Source organism: Mastigoproctus giganteus, chromosome 4 (assembly GCF_048544385.1).
Source record: "Mastigoproctus giganteus isolate SK-2022 chromosome 4, ASM4854438v1, whole genome shotgun sequence".
NCBI lineage: Eukaryota > Metazoa > Arthropoda > Arachnida > Uropygi > Thelyphonidae > Mastigoproctus > Mastigoproctus giganteus.
In genome coordinates, this window is record NC_143578.1 from 244,492,338 (window position 1) to 244,511,396 (window position 19,059).

Here is a 19,059-nt window from a genome sequence, read left to right on the forward strand (position 1 = left end):
AATTGTTTTTTGGCTATTCCAGATAACCAAAAATAGCCAAACAGCACCACCTATACATAATGTCTGTTAAAGAGACTACTGCAAAAGAGATACCATGGAATAGCCAATAATGGAAACTTTTTTTTTTTTTATTACAGTCAGTAAAAATTCTTCGATAATACCTTTTAAATGTTGTGAACTGAAAGATGTGTCTGTATGCAGTCAGTACTTGAAAAGAAAAAAATGAAAAAATAAATTACTCTTTAATGAAGCCTGTACAAATTATTTTTGACCTATGAACATTGTCTTTTTAGAGTATTAGCGTTTATTTTTTCTCTTCCACTTCCTTTTCTTGAATGGCTGTGGCTTTATGTAATGTGAAACTTCCTCTTTCTTTCCACTCTTCACAACTGTTAGGGCTTTTTCTGCACCTTCAAAGAAACCATATAATTCATAGATTTTAAAAGAGGGTACTAAAAACAGAGAAAAAAAATTTTTTTAAGAATAGAAACATATTCAAATAAAGTAAATATTACCCTAAAAATAATAGTGTCTGCACAACTTGATACAGATTCTGAATGCACAATTATTGCAGTTTGCTATAAATTCATTTTCATTTAAAAATTTAGTAGTGGCATGTGATGCAAGAAAGCAAGTGCTTATGCAGCATCAGCCAAAAAAAAAACAAAAAAACACACACACACACACACACACACACCATTCCCTCCAAATGCCTGTCCAGTTCCTCAAATTTATTTAACCTATCAACTTCCACAACGACAGATGAAAGTTTGTTCCAGCAAGTAAAAACTGGTTTTATTTTTGCAATAATTCCCTTCTTTTCTGAGTGAACTGAATAGATGTGAAGCCTTTAGAATGCTATTGCTCTCATCAGATCATTCTGTATTAATCCCCTCGATGACTCTCTTTAAAAGTTACAGCTGTCAGTTACAGGCTCCGCAAAAACGATAAGTGTTTGCCTTTTATTTACATGATTGTTAATTTATATTGTACTTAATACGTAGTCATATAGTTATAGTTACGCTGGTTATTTTTTATTTTAATTTAGATAAAGAGTTTTTGTGGATTTTACTTACGATAGGTAAAACCGTTATTTCGTTTGATTTTTGTAGCCATTGTTTTTGTATATAGTGGTAGGGAATTCAAATTTTTTAATTGAGGTAGCTAGGTAGCTCTAAGGCATAATTATATAGTAATACGCTTCACTGTTTCTATTTAATAGTTTCTATTCAAATACTATTGACATTTAATTTATTGATTTTATTAATTTAAACTACCATGCCCCAAACAAGAGCAGCAAAGCAACGGGCACAAAGTGGCAGGAGTGCTGTGACTCGGGGGAGAACTGAGGGGGGCGATTCTCCAACGCATCACAGCCTAAAAAAATGTGCAACTTGTGAAATGTTTGCCGAACTCTCTGGAACGGAACATGATATTGCCACGGGGGATGTCTTTGTGTGTGCGCGATGTAAGGAAATCAGGCGACAACTCAGCGTTGTTATGGGCCTATGTGAGAGTTTGAAGGACAGGGTGGATGCTCTCGAAAGATCTAAATTGAGGGCCCATCAGGCTCTCAGCTGCCCGCATCAATGCCAGAGCTTGCACTTGGTCATCACGCAACACAGCGGCAACCCCTAAGGCAGAATGCGCTGGTCCCACAGGAACTAGTAGTTGTTGGTGACTATTGTCAGGGAAACGGGAAACATGCTTTGTAAAAAGGATAGGTGGAACAGGACCAGGGTATGTCTGCCAGGGGCAACGGTTGATGATGTTGTAGAGCGTTGTAGAGCAGATATCATCTTTCAAGGGCACAAAAGGTGATATAGTTGTACACGTTGGCACTAATGATATTAAGAGTAGGAGACCGGCGGAATTACTCAACAAGTACAGGTCACTGTTGAAAAAAAGCCGTGAACTAGGGTTGAATTTGAAAGTGTCTGCAAATCTGCCCGGACACGATAGGAGGGAGTACATGATGAGAGCCTTGTCGATCGATTCGGCCCTGGAAAGATTGTGCAAGGCTCAAGGGGTAGAATTTTTTTCAGCCTGGACTGTACTTGTTAACAGGAGAAATTGCTTCTACAGGGATGGGATACACTTAAATAGAAAGGGTGCAAGAATATTTGCTGATGCTATCGAGGCAGTGTTAGGTGGGTTGGAAAACTGCTAGTTTGGGGGGATACAAAGACATAGTTTAACAGTAACCGCAAGCAGAGGTGAAGGTGATTCTTGCACAACTTCTATTAGAATAAGAAGCGACCTGGAGCGAGGGGTGTTGGGGGTTTCAGGGACGGATGGCAGTCATCATGGAATAGTTGGGTATATGGGATGTGTTAGGGTAACAAGGAATAGGCATAGGAGCATGTATACCAATGCTAGAAGTATAGTAAATAAATTTGATGAATTTGAAGTGTTGGTCAAGACATCAAAGGCGGATATTGTTGGGATAGCAGAGACGTGGTGTCACAAAGATATAAGGAATGCAGAACTGGAATTTGGGGAGTACAATGTGTACAGAAAGGATAGACAGGACAGAAAGGGAGGGGGTGTTATGTTGTTAATTAAGAAAAACATAAAATCAAAGGAAGTGCACCCAGTTAATATAGATGAACAGTGCTCTGTTGAGTCAGTTTGGTGTGAGATAAGCACTGCGAAAGCAAAAATAAGAGTGGGAGTGTGTTATAGGCCTAATGACTTGAATGAGTACAATGAACAATTGTACAGAGAAATAGAGTGGGCCAGTAAATCAGAGAGTCTTATAATGGGGGATTTTAACTTCCCAGATATTGACTGGAACTTGTGGGTTGGTCACTCACACACACTAGTCAGAATTTTGTGGATGATTGTTTTCTGCAGCAGCATGTTCGAGAGGCAACCAGAGAAAGTAACACTCTTGATCTGGTTATCAGCAGTGATCATTCGTGTATTAAGAATTTGCAGATAAAGGAACCACTAGGTGGTAGTGATCACAGTGTGCTGAAGTGGGATTTACTCAAAGAGGTAACTACCGTCAGGGGTAAAGGAAAGGGTTTTTGCTTCCATAAAGGGGAGTACAGTGGTCTCAGACAGTTTTTAAATTCTGTACAGTGGGATCAACTGACGATGTTACAAACAGTAAATTCTAAGTGGGAAGCATTCAAGGAATTAATCGTGGAAGCTACTAGACTTTTCATACCGATTAAGAAATATTGTTTAGGTCTAAATGGTTATCAAATGAACTAATGAGACTCGTGACAGAGAAGAAAAATGCATGGGATGCATATAAATTATCAGGCGACGCAGAAGCCTGTGGCAGATATAAGCTAGTCTGTAATCAGGTCACAAAGGAGGTTCGGCAGGCGAAGGCGGATTATGAGAAATCTTTGGCAAAAGATGCTAAGAAAAACAGCAAGGATTTCTTTACTTATATAAACTCTAAAAGGAAGGGTATATGATTGGTCCACTTGACATCGATGGTTCCACTGTTGATGATCCTGCTCAGACAGCAAACAAACTGAATGAGTATTTTGCATCTACATTCACACGTGAGGAATTATTACAGTTTGAAAATGGAAGGTTATCAAATTGTAGCAGTGTGCTTAATGATTTTGTAATAACTGAAAGCAAAGTGGAGGAGAAATTGTTGAAGTTAAACATAAGAAAGGCACCTGGGGTGGGTGGGATCTATCCAGTTATTTTAAAGGAGCAGCAAAGCAACTAAGCAAACCCTTAGCCATAATTATGAGAGCATCCTTGGACTCAGGGGAGGTTCCCACGGACTGGAGATGTGCAAATGTATCCCCAATTCACAAAGGTGGATCGAAGGGTGACACGAGTAATTACAGACCAGTTAGTTTAACTTCTGTTCCGGGTAAAACAATGGAGTCACTGGTTAAAGATGCATTGCAGGATCATCTAGACAAGACTGCAGCAATAATTCAGACACAGCATGGGTTTGTTAAGGAAAAGTCTTGTCTGACAAATTTGATTGGTTATTATGATGTGGTCACAAAGGAACTGGATGCAAAAAATAATTTTGATATCATATACTTGGATTTCAGGAAAGCTTTTGACACTGTTGCGCATGGAAGACTACTGTACAAATTGGAGCAGAATGGTATTAAGGGTAAGTTGCTACAATGGATAAAAGGATGGTAAGTGGGAGAAGACAGAGGGTGGTAATCAATGGGTGCTGCTCTTCGTGGACTAATGTTATTAGTGGAGTCCCACAGGGTTCGGTGTTGGGTCCACTGTTGTTTTGTATATTTATCAATGATATTGATGAAGGTATATCAGGCTTAATGTCGAAGTTTGCAGATGATACAAAGGTTGGCAGGGTTGTTAATGACAGTGTGCTACTGCAACAGGATCTAGATAATTTGGGCAGATGGGCTAAGAAGTGGCAACTGAAGTTTAACCTTGACAAATGCAAAGTACTGCATATGGGTAGAAGTAACCCTAGAGAAACGTACCAACTGTGTGGTACTACACTTAAGGTGGTAGAAAATGAAAAATATCTGGGAGTAATTGTGCAGTCAGATATGAAGTTTTCAGAGCAATGCAGACAGGCTGCTAGGGCAAGTCATGGGGTTTTGTCAATGATATATAGGAATTTTGCTAGCAGGGAAAAGGAGGTGATTGTCCCTCTGTATAAGGCAATGGCCAGGCCACGCCTTGAGTACTGCGTACAGGTCTGGAGGCCTCATTTTAGGAAGGATGTAGATTTGCTTGAGCGTGTACAGAGAAGAGCAACACGATTGGTGAGGGGAATGAAGGGATCCTCTTACCAAGAGAGGCTTAAGTTCTGCAAATTGCAGTGGCTGGAGACTAAGCACCTGCGTGGTGATCTGATTGAGGTCTATAAGGCCTTTAATGGGTTGAGCACGCTGAATTCTGATGGGATCCTTCCACTTTTCAGATTATGAACCTACGGGGACATAAGTTCAAATCAAGAAAGGACAGATGTAGAGTAGATGTGCGGAAATTTGCCTTTAGCCAGCGGGTGGTTAATTGCTGGAACAAACTTCCATCTGTCGTTGTGGAAGTTGATAGGTTAAATAAATTTAATGAGGAACTGGACAGGCATTTGGAGGGAATGGTGTGATTTTTTTTTTTTTTTTTTTTGGCTGATGCTGCATAAGCTCATACACTTGCTTTCTTGCATCACGTGCCACTACTACTACTACTAATCCAAATAACTATATTCAGTGTCCATACATTGGTAAGATGGTGAAAAATTAAAAGTTTTGTACACCTTGTTTACAAGAATGAACTTAACACAATTTTTTATGAATGAATGAATACTGTTCCCCTCTTATCAGATCATGAAAAAAATAGACAAAAATAGACATGATTTTTTATTTTTGTGACAATATTGTTTTCTACAATACTTATAAACTAATGGTTGTTTTGGTTAGGTAAAGGTCACTTTTAAATTATATCAAAATACAAGGTAATTTGCTTTTTCTCATATAGGAATCCCGCCTACTTTTTTTTTCAAATATTTTCTTTTATTAAAAAGTATCTGCCAGAATTCCACAGCAGGTGGCACTCTTTGTGCCTTCTCTTTTCTGCATTAATTGCACAACTTCTGCTTGTGCAAGTGTCCCTTGTCACTTATGCTGATCATATTAAAATCTTGATTCTGTAAAGATCTGGGGATACACTTTGATACTTAACTTATCTTTCATTCCCCATCAACACCCCCCCCCATAATATATGGATACCAAGACAGCAGTTCCTTCAGAAGAAAGAAGATAATAAATCTTCTTTCTTCCTTTGTTATATGCCACTCTGCAGTGTCCTAACTCTTCTTGCATGCTGGCAGGCCCCTTATATTTGGGAAAAAAGAGATTGGCTGGCAAATGTTAGCTTTTGTTAAATTCCTCTCCCTAATCGAACTTTTCTCTTGAGTTCACATGTGGTAGCATTATAAGCTTCTGAAGGTAATATAAAAACAAAAGCTACTGCTCTATGATTAATATTTTAATGTTTTGGGCTAATGTTATCAGCTAAGTGCTACATTTATGAGGCTTAGTCCTAAAATTTAATATACCAGGTGGTCAAAAGTTTGTTGATTTTTAGGATAAAAAAAAAAAAAAAAAAAAAAACTACACTTTTTCTTGTAAATGCAAACAAACAGTTTCATTGCTCTCAAGTTTGCAAATGCCTGCAGGAAGATTTCACCTGAAATATTTCTGCAATCAGGTGGCATGTTTTGCTTGAATCTGGCTCACTGGCTGCCTTCAGTTCATAGTCATCAGTGGCAGTCAGTTGTCCTTTACAAGGTGTGGCATCAAGTGACTCAAATGTTTGAAACAGTTTTGGGCTGTGTGTTCACTCACTATATCTTCAAATAGTGTGCATATCACTTATAGCAAACATGTTTGAATGATTATAATAGGAAATAGAGGGCGCTGACTCTCTTTAGAAAATACAGTTGCGAGTTACAGGCTCTGAAAAAAACGATAAGTGTTTGCTTTTTATTTATATAATTGTTATTTTATATTGTACTTAATACATAGTCTTATAGTTTTAATTACGCTGGTTATTTTTATTTTAATTTATATAAACAGTTTTTGTAGATATACGTAATACTTTATAAAAACGTTATTTCGTTCGAATATTGCAGGCATTGTTTTTGTATATAGTGATAGGGAATTCAAATTTTTAATTGAGGTAGCTAGGTAGATCTAACGTATAATTATAGAAACAGTAATATGCTTCACTGTTTCTATTAGATAGCGTAGTATTCACATTTAATTAATTTAATTTATTGATTTTATTAATTTAAAGTATCATGCCCCAAACTAGAGCAGCAAAGCAACGGGCACAAAGTGGCAGGAGTGCTGTGACTCGGGGGAGAACTGAGGGGGGGGCGATTCTCCAACGCATCACAGCCTAAAAAAATGTACAACTTGTGAAATGTTTGCCGAACTATCTGGAACGGAACATGATATTGCCATGGGGGGACGTCTTTGTGTGTGCGCGATGTAAGGAGTGTAAGGAAATCAGGCAACAACTCAGCGTTGTTATGGGCCTATATGAGAGTTTGAAGGACAGGGTGGATGCCCTCGAAAGATCTAAATTGAGGGGCCCATCAGGCTCTCAGCTGCCCACATCAACGCCAGAGCTTGCACTTGGTCATCACGCAACACAGCGGCAACCCCCAAGGCAGAATGCGCTGGTCCCTCAGGAACTAGTAGTTGTTGGTGACTCTATTGTCAGGGAAACGGGAAACATCCTTTGTAAAAAGGATAGGTGGAACAGGACCAGGGTATCTCTGCCAGGGACAAAGGTTGATGACGTTGTAGAGCAGATATCTTTTAAGGGCACAAAAGGTGATATAGTTGTACACGTTGGCACTAATGATATCAAGAGTAGGAGACCGGCAGAATTACTTAACAAGTACAGGTCACTGATGAAAAAAAGCCGTGAATTAGGGTTGAATTTGAAAGTGTCTGCAATTCTGGCCAGACAAGATAGGCGGGAGTATATGATGAGAGCCTTGTCGATCAATTCAGCCCTCGAAAGATTGTGCAAGGCTCAAGGGATAAGAATTTTTTTCAGCCTGGACTGTACTTGTTAACAGGAGAAATTGCTTCTACAGGGATGGGATACACTTAAATAGAAAGGGTGCAAGAATATTTGCTGATGCTATCGAGGCAGTGTTGGGTGGGTCGGAAAACTGATAGCTTGGGGGGGATATAAGGACTAATAGTTTAACAGTAGCCGTAAGCAGAGGTGAAGGTGATTCTTGCACAACTTCTATTAGAATAAGTAGCGACCTGGGGTGTTGGGGGTTTCAGGGATGGGTGGCGGTCATCGTGGAACAAGTGGGTATATGGGATGTGTTAGGGTAACAAAGAATAGGAGTAGGAGCATGTATACCAATTATAGTAAATAAATTTGATGAATTTCAAGTGTTGGTCAAGACATCAAAGGCGGATATTGTTCGGATATCAGAGACATGGTGTCACACTGATATAAGGAATGCCGAACTGGAATTTGGGGAGTACAATGTGTACAGAAAGGATAGACAGGACAGAAAGGGAGGAAGTGTTATGCTGTTAATTAAGAAAAACATAAAAGAAGTGCATCCAGTTAATATAGATGAACAGTGCACTGTTGAGTCAGTTTGGTGTGACATAAGCACTGCGAAAGTAAAAATAAGAGTAGGAGTGTGTTATAGGCCTAATGACTCGAATGAGTAAAATGAACAATTGTACAGAGAAATAGAGTGGGCTAGTAAATCGGAATGTCTTATAATGGGGGATTTCAACTTCCCAGATATTGACTGGAACTTGTGGGTTGGGCACTCACACACTAGACAGACATTTGTGGATTTATTGGATGATTGTTTTCTGCAGCAGCATGTTCGAGAGGCAACCAGAGAAAGTAATACTCTTGATCTGGTTATCAGCAGTGATCATTCATGTATTAGGAATTTGCAGATAAAAGAACCACTAGGTGGCAGTGATCACTGTGTACTGACGTGGGATTTACTTAAAGATTTAATTACCATCAGGGGTAAAGGAAAGGATTTTTGCTTCTGTAAAGGTGAGTACAGTGGTCTCCGACAGTTTTTAAATTCTGTACAGTGGAATCAACTGATGATGTTACCAACAGTAAATTCTAAGTGGGAAGCATTCAAGGAATTAATCGTGGATGCTACTAAAAGTTTCATACCTATTAAGAAATATTGTTCAAGGTTTAGGCCTAAATGGTTGTCAAATGAACTAATGAGACTCGTAACAGAGAAGAAAAATGCATGGGATGCATACAAATTAACACGTGACACAGAAGCCTATGATAGCTACAAGTTGATCTGTAACAGATTACGAGAAATCCTTGGCAAAAGATGCTAAGAAAAACAGCAAGGATTTCTTTACTTATATAAACTCTAAAAGGAAGGGGATGAATCTGCTTGATACACTTGACATCGATGGTTTGACTGTTGATGATCCTGCTCAGATAGCAAACAAACTGAATGAGTATTTTGCATCTACATTCACACGTGAGGAATTATTAAGGTTTGAAAATGGCAGAAGGATATCAAATTGTAGCATAATACTTAATGATTTTGTAATAACAGAGCAAAGTGGAAGAGAAACTGTTGAAGTTAAACGTAAGAAAAGCACCTGGGGTGGATGGTATCTATCCAGTTATATTAAAGGAGGCGGCAAAGCAACTAAGCAAACCCTTAGCCATAATTATGAGAGCATCCTTGGACTCAGGGGAGGTTCCCACAGACTGGAGATGTGCAAATGTATCCCCAATTCACAAAGGGGGACCGAAGGGTGACACGAGTAATTACAGACCAGTTAGTTTAACTTCTGTTCCGGGTAAAATAATGGAGTCGCTGGTTAAAGATGCATTGCAGGATCATCTAGACAAGACTGCAGCAATAATTCAGACACAGCATGGGTTTGTTAAGGGAAAGTCTTGTCTGACAAATTTGATAGGATATTATGATGTGGTTACAAAGGAACTGGATGCAAAAAATAATTTTGATATCATATATTTGGATTTCAGGAAAGCTTTTGACACTGTTGCGCATGGAAGACTATTGCACAAATTGGAGCAGAATGGTATTAAGGATAAGTGCTACAATGGATAAAAGGATGGTTAAGTGCGAGAAGACAGGGTGGCAATCAATGGGTGCTGCTCTTCTTGGACTAATATTATTAGTGGAGTCCCACAGGGTTCGGTGTTGGGTCCACTGTTGTTTTGTGTATTTATCAATGATATTAATGAAGGTATATCAGGCTTAGTGTCGAAGTTTGCAGATGATACAAAGGTTGGCAGGGTTGTTAATGACAGTAATGGCAGTGTGCTACTGCAACAGGATCTAGGTAATTTGGGCAGATGGGCTAAGAAGTGGCAACTGAAGTTTAACCTTGACAAATGCAAAGTACTGCATATGGATAGAAGTAACGTACCAACTGTGTGGTACTACACTTAAGGTGGTACAAAATGAAAAAGAACTGGGAGTAATTGTGCAGGCAGATATGAAGTTTTCTGAGCAATGCAGACAGGCTGCCAGGGCAGGTCATGGGATTTTGTCAATGATATATAGGAATTTTGCTAGCAGGGAAAAGGAGGTGATTATCCCTCTCTATAAGGCAATGGTCAGGCCACGCCTTAAGTACTGCATACAGGTCTGGAGGCCTCATTTTAGAAAGGATGTAGATTTACTTGAGCATGTACAGAGAAGGGCAACAAGATTGGTGAGGGGAATGAAGGGATCCTCTTATCAAGAGAGGCTTAAGTTTTGCAAATTGCAGTGGCTGGAAACTAGGCACCTGCGTGGAGATCTGATTGAGGTGTATAAGGCTTTGAATGGGTTCAGCACGCTGAATTCTGATGGGATCCTTCCACTTGTTCAGATTATGAACCTAACGGGGCATAAATTCAAATTAAGAAAAGACAGATGTAGATTAGATGTGCGGAAATTTGCCTTTAGCCAGCGGGTGGTTAATTGCTGGAACAAACTTCCATCTGTCGTTGTGGAAGTTGATAGGTTGAATAAATTTAAGGAGGAATTGGACAGGCATTTGGAGGGAATGGTGTGATTTTTTTTTTTTTTTTTTGGCTGATGCTGCATAAGCTCATACATTTGCTTTCTTGCATCACATGCCACTACTACTACTACTACTAAAAGACATCTTTTTGTCACTATTTTACTGAATTGCACTGCCTCAGTGGCACATATTTTGAGCACATTAATGCATAACTGCCATCTACTTAGTCAAAAAGTCAAAATATATTAATCCTGGGGGGGGACCACAGATGTTTTTAGTTACCTGATAATGAAACTTGAAAAAAATTTCAGTTATTTAAATTTTAATTGTTATATTTAAAAGAAAAACATCATAGAAAGGTTACAAAGCTTACTCTGATACTACCACCATATATGAAAGAAAAGACTTCATAAAAATGCAGTTCTTACCTTTGGTAGGTGGTAAATAAAGCTTTCCAAGTTTTGTTGGATATTTCCCTGAGTAGCCTTTTGGTAAAATAGGCTGCTGCAGCAAAGCTTTGAGTTTCTTTTGCATCAATTTCAGTTGACGATTATGGGCAGCCTGCTCCCTTTTGCTTCCAAGGTCATTTAAACTTAAAAGTGATTAAGGAAAGTACCATAAATAAATTAACAGTATTTAGGTGGGAGTAAAACCATTTGTAACAAGTACTGACCAAATCCTTATTTACTCTTCTTAGAAAATTCAGATATGAAATTCATACAGAACTTAACACACATTTTCATATCTAGTATCCAATCTAATATCAAAGGACATTACATATATTTTGTAATTACATCACGCAACTCAATTGAAAACAAGTAAAAAAAGTTGATATAAAAGCAAATTCTAATCCTTTTGTTACAGTACATAATAAACTTTCATATGGATAAAGTGTCTTCCCTTATTACATACATCCTTTAATTAGGATTATTTGAAATGTTCACACAATATATAACAATAAACATTTTATTTAATACTCTAAATAACTTGAAGCATTGTAAATGACTGTACACAGATTATTCACGCAGTTTGATAGTGTATAACAGAATTATGATACTCAATAATTTCTGGAGAGTATCATACAGAAGTGTTATATGTATCATATTGAGGTAAATGTCTCTTATTCTTCTACAAACTAGTTATAGTTTATATAATATCTATATCATTTTACAAGTATTGAAGAGATGTATTCAATAATATGAGTAAAATGCTCAAGACCTGGCTGTAATTAATACAGTATTGGCTATGGTGGATTACCTCCGTTTTATAGCCCAGGTATGAAAAAGACTGAAAAGGAATTTCTCAATTTGTAAAGTCAATTGCAACAAGTTTTCTAGTGTTGGTAGAAGAATAAAATTACTTATTTTATTCTTCTATCAACTTATTTTATTATTACTTATTTTATTCTTCTACCCCCCCATGGTTGTTTCAATTCTTGTTGGCATTTCATTGGTAGGAGCCTAGGCACGTCAAGTACTGCACAGATCACTCAGTGATGGCATCCCATGCTATATTTAAGACCACCACACAATGAGCCTTTAGGACTGCATTGGGGTTGCTTCCTCAATGGATGATCTGTGATGTTGTGGTATTACTGTGATTCCAGGGACTATATGCAGAGACTGATTGAGGTATTCTCCTTTACCATTAACTGCTGTACTGTTCAGGTTTGAGGAAAAGTGACTTCTTCATTGTGACCACAATTCTTGATTTAGAATTCTACTTATTTGGAATCTTCATGGTGGACCTACAAGTGGCAATTGGATCCTTGGAGGAGATCACGACTCCCTTATGTTGGGACTTGATAGTGTCAGATGCCGCCATAACATTGCATTGTGATATGGAAATTACATTGAGAGTGAACTGACCCTGAACGAAGGAATCTAAGATAACTACATCAACACTGTTTGGTGGTACAGCATTCTAAATAGGTTGTGGGGTTGTAGGAAAGCTGGAAAGCTTGTTGGATCATATAGTGGTCTCAGCTAGCCTTAATAGTCCCAGATCAAACCTTACAAAGATTGTCTTTGTAAGATCAAGTTTCTTAGTGTTGCACTATTGATAAGCAACTCTCCAATAGAGAAGCATGTTACTTATTTGTTTGTGTGTGATCTAACATTTTCCATCTCTGGGCCAAGAGATTTTGAATTAATGAAATATTTTTGGATAGAAGGGAATTATTAAAATTAAAAAAAGAAATGACTAAATCTACAAGGATACAGTACATCATCTTCAATCTCCAAATCCATCTCTTCGGCAGCATTCAGGAACCAACGATTCTGAGCAGATAACTTCCGGTGTTTGTGCTCCAACTGATCTATCTCTCTAGCCAAAGATACTCTCTGTCTGACTGTTGGAAGAATACTCTGTTCCACAGGAAATGCAGAAATATCTTCATCTGAAGTTAATTTAAAGAATAAAATAAAAATCCAATATATATAAAAGCATACCAATGAATGACTTAAACATTCTCTAATATTATGGAACTAAATTGGAATAGTTTAAATAATTTTAATATTAGGATATATCCACCGAAATTTAACATTTAATTATTATCATTATAAAAATCTGCCCACAGGAGTGAAAGGACCTCTAGACAGCCTCCAGGTTAGAAAAATGTGGGAGTTACATTAAGTATACCATATATTAATTTACTGAATGATCATATTATTAAGTATGCCTACCATTTTCATGAAATGGAGTACTTCAATAACAGTATTGCATGTTTGGTACTCCCCACACACACCAGGATTGAATATCTTGGAAACTGCAACTGTACTGCAGTTTTCACTTATGACTGTTTTGGAGAAACAGCAATTCCATGATTGGACAACAACGTTTATTCAATAAACTGTTTATTTCTAAATTAAGAACACTCTTGCTTAGGTTAAAAATAGAAATAAAATAAATTGTTTTTAGCATGAAAGGGAGTGTTTATGATGATACAATTAAAATAATTAATTGCAGAAAGTTTTACATAATTGAGCTTAATTACATAAAAAATTAAAATCTTTTTAATTTTTTGGGATGGAGAGTCAATATACAACTCTTACTTTAAACCTTACCTCTATTTAAAGCTTTACACAAACGACGATAGAATAGAAGTTCCTCTGATTCTATCAGCATCAAACTAAGACCTTCATTTTGTGCCCTGGCTGTTCGTCCACTACGATGTATATAAATCTGAAAGGTAACAAAAAACAAAACTATATAATAAATTCATATAGTAGGAAAGGAGTTAACAAATGACCTGATCACAAAAACAGATTTATTCAATAATATTTCATGGATATAAAACTAAGTTTGACAATAAAAGTGATCAAAGTTTCATCAGTAAGCAAGAGTACAAGGAGTTTGATATATCCCATTAACATAAAACTCTTTCATGCTTTCTAATGATAATATATGTCCAGCTGTAATCAAAAGTATCTTGCAAGAACAGTTTGGATATCATCATTTAACTGATTTGTATCTTGAAAAATTTGTTTTTCGGGTCACTTTGAGGGCACTGACTCTCTTTAAACAGAGGGCGCTGACTCTCTTTAAAAATTACAGCTGTGAATTATAGGCTCCGAAAAAGCGATGTGTTTGCCTTTTTATTTACATAATTGTTATTTTATATTGTACTTAATACGTAGTCTTATAGTTATAGTTACGCTGGTTATTTTTATTTTAATTTAGATAGAGTTTTTGTGGATTACTACTTAATATACGTAAAACCATTATTTCGTTCGAATCTTGCAGCCATTGTTTTTGTATATAGTGGTAGGGAATTCAAATCTTTAACTGAGGTAACTAGGTAGCTCTAACATATAATTATAGAAACAGTAATACGCTTCACTGTTTCTATTAGATAGCATAGTATTGACATTTAATTAATTTAATTTATTGATCTTATTAATTTAAAATAGCATGCCCCGAACTAGAGAAGCAAAGCAATGGGCACAAAGTGGCAGGAGTGCTGGGACTTGGGGGAGAATTGAGGGGGGGGGGGGCATTCTCCAATGCATCACAGCCTAAAAAAATGTGCAACTTGTGAAATGTTTGCCGAACTCTCTGGAACGAAACATGATATTGCCATGGGGAATGTCTTTGTGTGCACGCGCGATGTAAGGAAATCAGGCGACAACTCAGCATTGTTATGGGCCTTTATGAGAGCTTGAAGGACAGGGTGGATGCCCTCGAAGGATCTAAATTGAGGGGCTCATCAAGCTCTCGCTGCCCACATCAACGTCAGAGCTTGCACTTGGTCATCACGCAACACAGCGGCAACCCCCAAGGCAGAATGTGCTGGTCCAACAGGAACTAGTAGTTGTTGGTGACTCTATTGTCAGGGAAACGGGGAACATGCTTTGTAAAAAGGATAGGTGGAACAGGACCAGGGTATGTCTGTCAGGAGCAAAGGTTGATGACGTTGTAGAGCGGATATCATCTTTTAAGGGCAAAAAAGGTGATATAGTTGTACACATTGGCACTAATGATATTAAGAGTAGGAGACCAGCAGAATTACTTAACAATTCTTACAGGTCACTGTTGAAAAAAAAGCCGGGAATTAGAGTTGAATTTGAAAGTGTCTGCAATTCTGCCCAGACACGATAGAAGGGAGTATATGATGAGAGCCTTGTCGATCAATTCGGCCCTGGAAAGATTGTGCAAGGCTCAAGGGATAGAATTTTTTTTAGCCTGGTCTGTACTTGTTAACAGGAGAGACTGCTTCTACAGGGATGAATAGAAAGGGTGCAAGAATATTTGCTGATGCTATTGAGGCAGTGTTAGGTGGGTCGGAAAACTGATAGCTTGGGGGAGGATACAAGGATTAACAGTAGCTGCAGGCAGAGGTGAAGGTGATTCTTGCACAACTTCTATTAGAACAAGTAGCGACCTGGAGCGAGGGGTGTTGGGGGTTTCAAGGACGGATGACAGTCATCATGAAATAGGTGAGTATATGGGATATGTGTTAGGGTGAATAGGAATAGGGGCATGTACACCAATGCTAGAAGTATAGTAAATAAATTTGATGAATTTGAAGTGTTGGTCAAGATATCAAAGGCGGATATTGTTGGCATAGCAGAGACGTGGTGTCACACAGATATAAGGAATGCAGAACTGGAATTTGGGGAGTACAATGTGTATAGAAAGGGAGGAGGTGTTATGCTGTTAATTAAGAAAAACATAAAATCAAAAGAAGTGCACCCAGTTGATATAGATGAACAGTGCACTGTTGAGTCAGTTTGGTGTGACATAAGCACTGCAAAAGCAAAAATAAGAGTAGGAATGTGTTATAGGCCTAATGACTCGAATGAGTACAATGAACAATTGTACAGAGAAACAGAGTGGGCTAGCAATATAATATAATAACATCTTCTGTTTATACTCCGGGATGACCAAACGGTCAGAGAAGTTCACAAGATAGATAGAATACAAGAAACAGCACCGTAGTCGCAGGCTTGAACCCCGGTCACTCAAGGCACCTGCAAGCCTGACCACTAGGCTACGGCGGACTTTAGTAAATCAGAATGTCTTATAATGGGGGATTTTAACTTCCCAGATATTGACTGGAACTTGTGGGTTGGTCACTAGTCAGACTTTTGTGGATTTATTGGATTGTTTTCTGCAGCAGCATGTTCAAGAGGCTACCAGAGAGAGTAATACTCTTGATCTGGTTATCAGCAGTGATCATTCATGTATTAGGAATTTGCAGATAAAAGAACTACTAGGTGGCAGTGATCACAGTGTGCTGAAGTGGGATTTACTTAAAGATTTAATTACCATCAGGGGTAAAGGAAAGGGTTTGTGCTTCCGTAAAGGTGAGTACAGTGGTCACAGACAGTTTTTAAATTCTGTACAGTGGGATCAACTGACGATGTTACCAACAGTAAATTCTAAGTGGGAAGCATTCAAGGAATTAATCGTGGATGCTACTAAAAGTTTCATACCTATTAAGAAATATTGTTCAAGGTTTAGGCCTAAATGGTTGTTAAATGAACTAATGAGACTCGTAACAGAGAAGACAAATGCATGGGATGCATACAAATTAACACGTGACACAGACGCCTAGGATAGCTACAAGTTGATCTGTAACCAAGTTACAAAGGAGGTTAGGCAGGCGAAGGCAGATTACGAGAAATCCTTGGAGAAAGATGTTAAGAAAAACAGCAAGGATTTCTTTACTTATATAAACTCTAAAAGGAAGGGGATGAATCTGATCAGCCCACTTGACATCGATGGTTCGACTGTTGATGATCCTGCTCAGATAGCAAACAAACTGAATGAGTATTTTGCATCTACATTCACACATCAGGAATTATTAAGGTTTGAAAATGGCAGAAGGTTATCAAATTGTAGCAGGATACTTAATGATTTTGTAATAACTGAAAGCAAAGTGGAGGAGAAATTGTTGAAGTTAAACATAAGAAAAGCACCTGGGGTGGATGGGATCTATCCAGTTATATTAAAGGAGGCGGCAAAGCAACTAAGCAAACCCTAGCCATAATTATGAGAGCATCCTTGGACTCAGGGGAGGTTCCCATGGACTGGAGATGTGCAAATGTATCCCCAATTCACAAAGGGGGATCGAAGGGTGACACGAGTAATTACAGACCAGTTAGTTAAAACCTCTGTTCCGGGTAAAATAATGGAGTCACTGGTTAAAGATGCATTGCAGGATCATCTAGACAAGACTGCAGCAATAATTCAGACACCGAATGGGTTTGTTAAGAGAAAATCTTGTCTGACAAATTTGATAGGATATTATGATGTGGTTACAAAAGAACTGGATGCAAAAAATAATTTTGATATCATATATTTGGATTTCAGGAAAGCTTTTGACACTGTTGTGCATGGAAGACTATTGTACAAATTGGAGCAAAATGGTATTAAGGGTAAGTTGCTACAATGGATAAAAGGATGGTTAAGTGGGAGAAGACAGAGGGTGGTAATCAATGGGTGCTGCTCGTCGTGGACTAATATTAGTGGAGTACCACAGGGTTCGGTGTTAGGTCCACTGTGTTTTGTATATTTATCAATGATATTGATGAAGGTATATCAGGCTTAATGTCGAAGTTTGCAGATGATACAAATGTTGGCAGGGTTGTTAATGACAGTAATGGCAGCGTGCTACTGCAACAGGATCTAGATAATTTGGGCAGATGGGCTAAGAAGTGGCAACTGAAGTTTAACCTTGACAAATGCAAAGTACTGCATATGGGTAGAAGTAATCCCAGAGAAACGACCAACTGTATGGTACTACACTTAAGGTGGTAGAAAATGAAAAAGACCTGGGAGTAATTGTGCAGTCAGATATGAAGTTTTCTGAGCAATGCAGATAGGCTGCCAGGGCAGGTCATGGGGTTTTGTCAATGATATATAGGAATTTTGCTAGCAGGGACAATCTGCTAGCAAAATTCCTTATACAGAGGGACAATCTGCAGGACAAACAGATTGTCCCTCTGTATAAGGCAATGGTTAGGCCACACCTTGAGTACTGCGTACAGGTCTGGAGGCCTCATTTTAGGAAGGATGTAGATTTACTTGAGCGTGTACAGAGAAGGGCAACAAGACTGGTGAAGGGAATGAAGGGATCCTCTTACCAAGAGAGGCTTAACTTCTGCAAATTGCAGTGGCTGGAGACTAGGCACCTGCGCGGTGATCTGATTGAAGTGTACAGTAAACCCCCGCTATTCGTGGGGGTTACGTTCCTTAGAAATGTCGCGAATACTGAGTTATGGCTCCCATAGTAATAAAGGGGTTCCATTCCAAAGTATGAAATATATAAGAAAAACTAGTCTAAAATTTTGTCTATGTATGTATTATATGTACCTTCATAATATGACTATGTACATAGACAGTATATAGTGAAATGCAAGCATATGGCATCGAAATGAAAATAAGAAACAATTTAATATTAAATGTAATATGCCTTTGCTAGCAAAAAAACTTATCCCGCCAGTGCTATTACCAGTTTCGCTAAAGTGTTGATAAAGGAGTTTTGCCTTTTCACGAAAGACGAGTGAACTTAACGGAATTTTATTTTGAGTTCGGTCTTCTATCCACAGGTTTAAAGCGTTTTCCATTTTTTCTAATTTAATATCACGAGTTACAGAGCAAATTTTTTAAGCAATTAGCGCGTTTTCACGGACACTACGGCGGATTTTTTCTTCCGATTTTTTGATTGATCGTACCGTTGACTCATTGATTTTATAATGTTTTGCCACTGAGGAGACACTTTCACCATTAGAAATTTTATCTAATAACTCAATTTCATTCGCTAATGTCATCACCTTCTTTGATATTTTCACATTTCTCTTGTTATTCGTAGCCATATTTTTGTAGGGGTTAGAAAGAACTTGTCCACAATAAAGTCACTTTCTTCCGTTAACACACTCGAAAAAGTCTGTTTTACACTGCAAAACGGTAGATTTATCATTTTTGTAAGCATATCAATTTATAAATTGATAAATTTATTCAATTTATAAGCATATAAATTAAAAGCAAACGACGAAACCTTCCATGACAAGCGCATAACACATACTGAACAAGGATTAGCGAGAAACATCCA

The 19,059-nt window shown here is 38.0% G+C and overlaps 1 protein-coding gene across 1 annotated transcript in view; it reads right to left on the reverse strand.

The window, feature by feature from the left end:
• Positions 1-259: 259 nt before the first annotated feature.
• Positions 260-19,059, reverse strand: part of LOC150087586 (ATP-dependent RNA helicase DDX24) — a 70,173-nt gene continuing 51,373 nt past the window's right edge. The window contains exons 11-14 of the mRNA XM_090372150.1: positions 13,568-13,685; positions 12,723-12,900; positions 10,931-11,094; positions 260-410 (exon numbers count right to left, since the gene is read on the reverse strand). Coding sequence (XP_090228276.1) covers positions 298-410; positions 10,931-11,094; positions 12,723-12,900; positions 13,568-13,685 — 573 coding nt within the window. The 3' untranslated portion in view covers positions 260-297. The remainder of the gene's footprint in view (positions 411-10,930; positions 11,095-12,722; positions 12,901-13,567; positions 13,686-19,059) is intronic.